General features: G+C 31.8%; 1 protein-coding gene across 1 annotated transcript in view; it reads left to right on the top strand.

Annotated features, from left to right (window-relative positions):
- LOC145265716 (S-crystallin 4-like) overlaps positions 1-2,624 on the top strand; it is a 25,250-nt gene extending 22,626 nt beyond the window's left edge. Inside the window, exon 6 of the mRNA XM_080121771.1 lies at positions 1,503-2,624. Coding sequence (XP_079977897.1) covers positions 1,503-1,667 — 165 coding nt within the window. The 3' untranslated portion in view covers positions 1,668-2,624. The remainder of the gene's footprint in view (positions 1-1,502) is intronic.
- The last annotated feature ends 1,207 nt before the right edge of the window (positions 2,625-3,831 follow it).

The following is a 3,831-nucleotide window of genomic DNA, read 5'->3' as shown; positions in this document are numbered from 1 at the left end:
AGAAACAAACGATTATTATTATTATTTCAATACCGTCTCTTTTCGTGTGTATACTTTTAAGAAAAATTAGAAAATCTTTGCTAAGTTTGAAAAATGCATGACAATCTAATGCTATACGAGGAAAAAAAAAAGAATACGAACAAAGATGGCTGCCGGAACAAACACACAAGGATAAATCTTCAATGAACTTTTTTCTTCTTGCAGCATTGTATTGTCATATGTTTTTTCTAGCAAAAAATATCTAATTCTTCTGAAGGGTATATGCACGAATAGAGACGGCATTGGTATAATAATAAACGTTTGTTGCTGCATAATAAAACGGATTTATAAAAAAAAACTGTACCGAAATTGTAATATATATATATATATATATATATATATATATATATATATATATATATATATATATATATATGCTGGAAGACCAGTTTTGCATTAAAAATAAATATTTGGATCTTTGAATGTAACTATACTGCTATATATATATATATATATATATATATATATATATATATATATATATATATATATATATATATATATATATATATATATATACTTGCAAAAACCAAAGCAACAAGGAAAAAGATTACATACTATTTGTATATTTCGGGTGTAACAATTGTTAGTTTTAAACTTTATATTGTTAAAAAATATATGAATTTTCGATTACAGAAATGTTAATCATGTTGCTTAATATTTGAGTCAATTTACCTGACTTAAATTTTTTTTTTTTTTTTTTTATATGTACATTGCCACTGGCTAATAGATTTCGATATATTTAACCTTTGGGAATTTTTTTTCTAATATATATATATATATATATATATATATATATATATATATATATATATATATATATATACTTCAGAATAGTTTTTATTTAACAATCAGTTGTTATGGAAACGTGACGATTCGGATGTCTACACAGCTATGCGGATTACCCAATGTATAACTTGGACCTCATTACCAAACGGATGTAAAGAACGTATAACATGGATTTTACCAAGCAAGCTGGATATAAAAAAAAAACATTCATATCCTTTTTCTGCAAATCCTCCTACTACAGGACTTCTGATAAATTTATTATTTGGACTTTGACTTTCCATGTCTCATTGACTTTAGCAAATAGGGTGCATACCTTTATAAGTATTTCCTAATATTTTCTCTCCTCTGATGAGATAGTAGACATCGAAACCCTATAGGTTAAGGAGATTAATTTTCTAAAGCATTATTTGTCTTGCTTAGAATAATAAAAATTCTTTCATATGAAACTCAACCACTTCATTTCATTTCAATGAGAGTTTTTTGAAATTCATTGAATTACAATTTAATATATATATATATATATATATATATATATATATATATATATATATATATATATACATTTCTTCATATGCTTTCTCTATGACAATGTTTTGTTATGATACCTGTTCAACTCTGTTGAGTGAATGCATGTCGATATTAATAACGTTCTTTCGTTATTTTTTTTCATTCAGATAAAGTTGTGTGACCTGATGTGCTTTGCTGCCCTCGAGAACCCATTGAGCGAAAACCCAATTCTATTGGACGATTATCCCCGAATAAAAGCCTTGCGGCAAAGAGTTGCCTCTATCCCGCAAATCAAAGAATACTTAAAAAGACGTGACAATTCAGACTTTTAGAATTCGTGCACTTGACAAAATCTCAAAAAAATTATTTTGCATAAGCTCAAGATTGTTTGCTGTTAATGACTTTCTGTTTCTACATCGCATACGGACCGACAATGACAAGCAATATATAGCTCCTTCTGATTAATGATTATCTTTCTTTCAGATAATGTGAAAAACACTCTTTCCCTATGTTAAGAATGGATTTCTCTGTCCGCTTGACAAAGTGTAATTATCAAGTCCAATAGAAAGAGAGACCGGACGTCAGAAAGGGCAGACCATCTTGACTATAGACAATTGTTTTCTTTTTTATGATGGAAGTTACATACGAAATACAATCAAACAAGAATGATTTCGCTGTTTGGCTCTTCTCCAATTGTAGAGTTGTAAGATTAGCCGTGATTGCGTAAAACTGATGCAAGAGAAAGCATAACATTTTAAAAATTCTATTAGAAGTTTAACAAGTACAATTAAGGTCACATATCAGGATATTAAGAAACCGAAAGCAGATAAGCTGATCAAATCTTTCTCTTTTAAGCATACGCGCATTTTTGTTCACAAAAAACTTAAGAGATTGTTTCCTTGTCCTGGCGTAAATGGTATTAAACAAGAATAGCTTCGCTTTGTATCTTCTACAATTGTAGTGTTACGGTAACCGTTGGGGGATGGGTGTATAAATAATGGTAAAACCGGTATTTTTCACATGAGGCTAGAGTAAGCATAAAAGTGGAAATTTTTCTATTAGATGTTAAAAAAGTAGTATTTAATGTTACGGCTCGGGATATTGAGACATTAAAAGAAAATCGCTATTTACACTTATCAAATAAGTCTATTAAATCTTTCTCTTTTTAGAATACCTCTTTTGTTTTTAACAAAAGCTTAAGAATTATTTCTTTCTGGTAAGTGGCACCAAACAAGAATAGTTTCGCTTTTGTCTCTTCTATAATTGCAACACTATGGTGCCAAATGCAACAAGGGTGGAGCGGAGGGCATGAATAATGTCAAATCAATATTTACAGCGTGAAACGATAAATTTGTCGCCCTAAAGAAAACAGCACTACAGTTTTATTTTAAAACGTTTATTTAAAAAATCAATTCAGATAACTTGATTATATAGTAGAGCTTACATTTATTCAATGTAGCCGCCCTTAGTCTCAATCATCGCCTCGATACGGGTCGGGAACGGGGAGTATGCCTTTTCAACAAGCGTCGGCGGGAATTCTGTGAATACTCAGCGGATGTCGGTGATCAGGCTGGCTTTGGTGTTATTGGAGGTCATGCTGGTGATGTTCTCGACGTATTACCAAACGAAGTAGTCTAACGGGTTCAAGTCGGAGAAGGAGGGGGCAGTGAGAAAAGGGTATAAAGTTGTAGAACTCCTCCTGAAGCCAAGCTTGGGTTTCTTTGAACTTATGGGCCGGCGCCGAGTACTGCTATCACACCCAGGGTCTGCCAGCGGCCACCTGATTGCACCGGGGATCAGCATACTCTTCAGCACATCCAGGTATACTTTGGTATTGACTTTCAAGCCGACTTCGAAAATGTGAGGTGGCCCTCACTTGAAACAACACCAAAGATCATAACCCTAGCTGGAAACTTCGGTGAGATGTGCCCTTAAGCGTTGAACTGTCTGGATTTGAATTTTTCGAGTGTTAACAATGGTCCTGTTGGATCGCTCGTTTAATATTGTGTAACTTTCAGACATGATAGAAAGTCTCTATCGCTCTTGGGATTTGTACACAACTAGCCAAATAGTAGATAGCCTGCAACAAAATAAGCAAACAGGTTTTCATCAAATGGAAATGGAATCATGTCGTATGTTCTAGTGCGACAGTTTTATCGTTGGACCTTGTACTTTTTTATTATTTAAATCAAGAGTAAGGATAAAAGTGGAAAATTCCATGAAGATCTTGTAGATTTTATAAATATTCGTATGTGTATTTATTTTTCAAAAACAAGCACAGATACAAATAATTAAATGTTGACTTACTGTTAAATATGAACGGCATGGTATTTCGAGAATAAAAACCCTTTTTTTCAAAATGAAAGAAATCAAAAGAATGTCGTAAACAATTTTTAAATATCGTAAAAACGAAACAAAGAGTGGAATTAGTTGAGCCGTCAAGCTGAAAATCACACTTATTTTTAAACTAGTTCGTTTAGTATATATATATATATA

The sequence above is a fragment of the Euprymna scolopes genome, chromosome 40 (genome assembly GCF_053919585.1).
Source record: "Euprymna scolopes isolate OS-2025 chromosome 40, ASM5391958v1, whole genome shotgun sequence".
Lineage (NCBI taxonomy): Eukaryota > Metazoa > Mollusca > Cephalopoda > Sepiida > Sepiolidae > Euprymna > Euprymna scolopes.
Note: the sequence above shows the minus strand (reverse complement) of the source record. Positions and strands in the feature narration are given on the sequence as shown.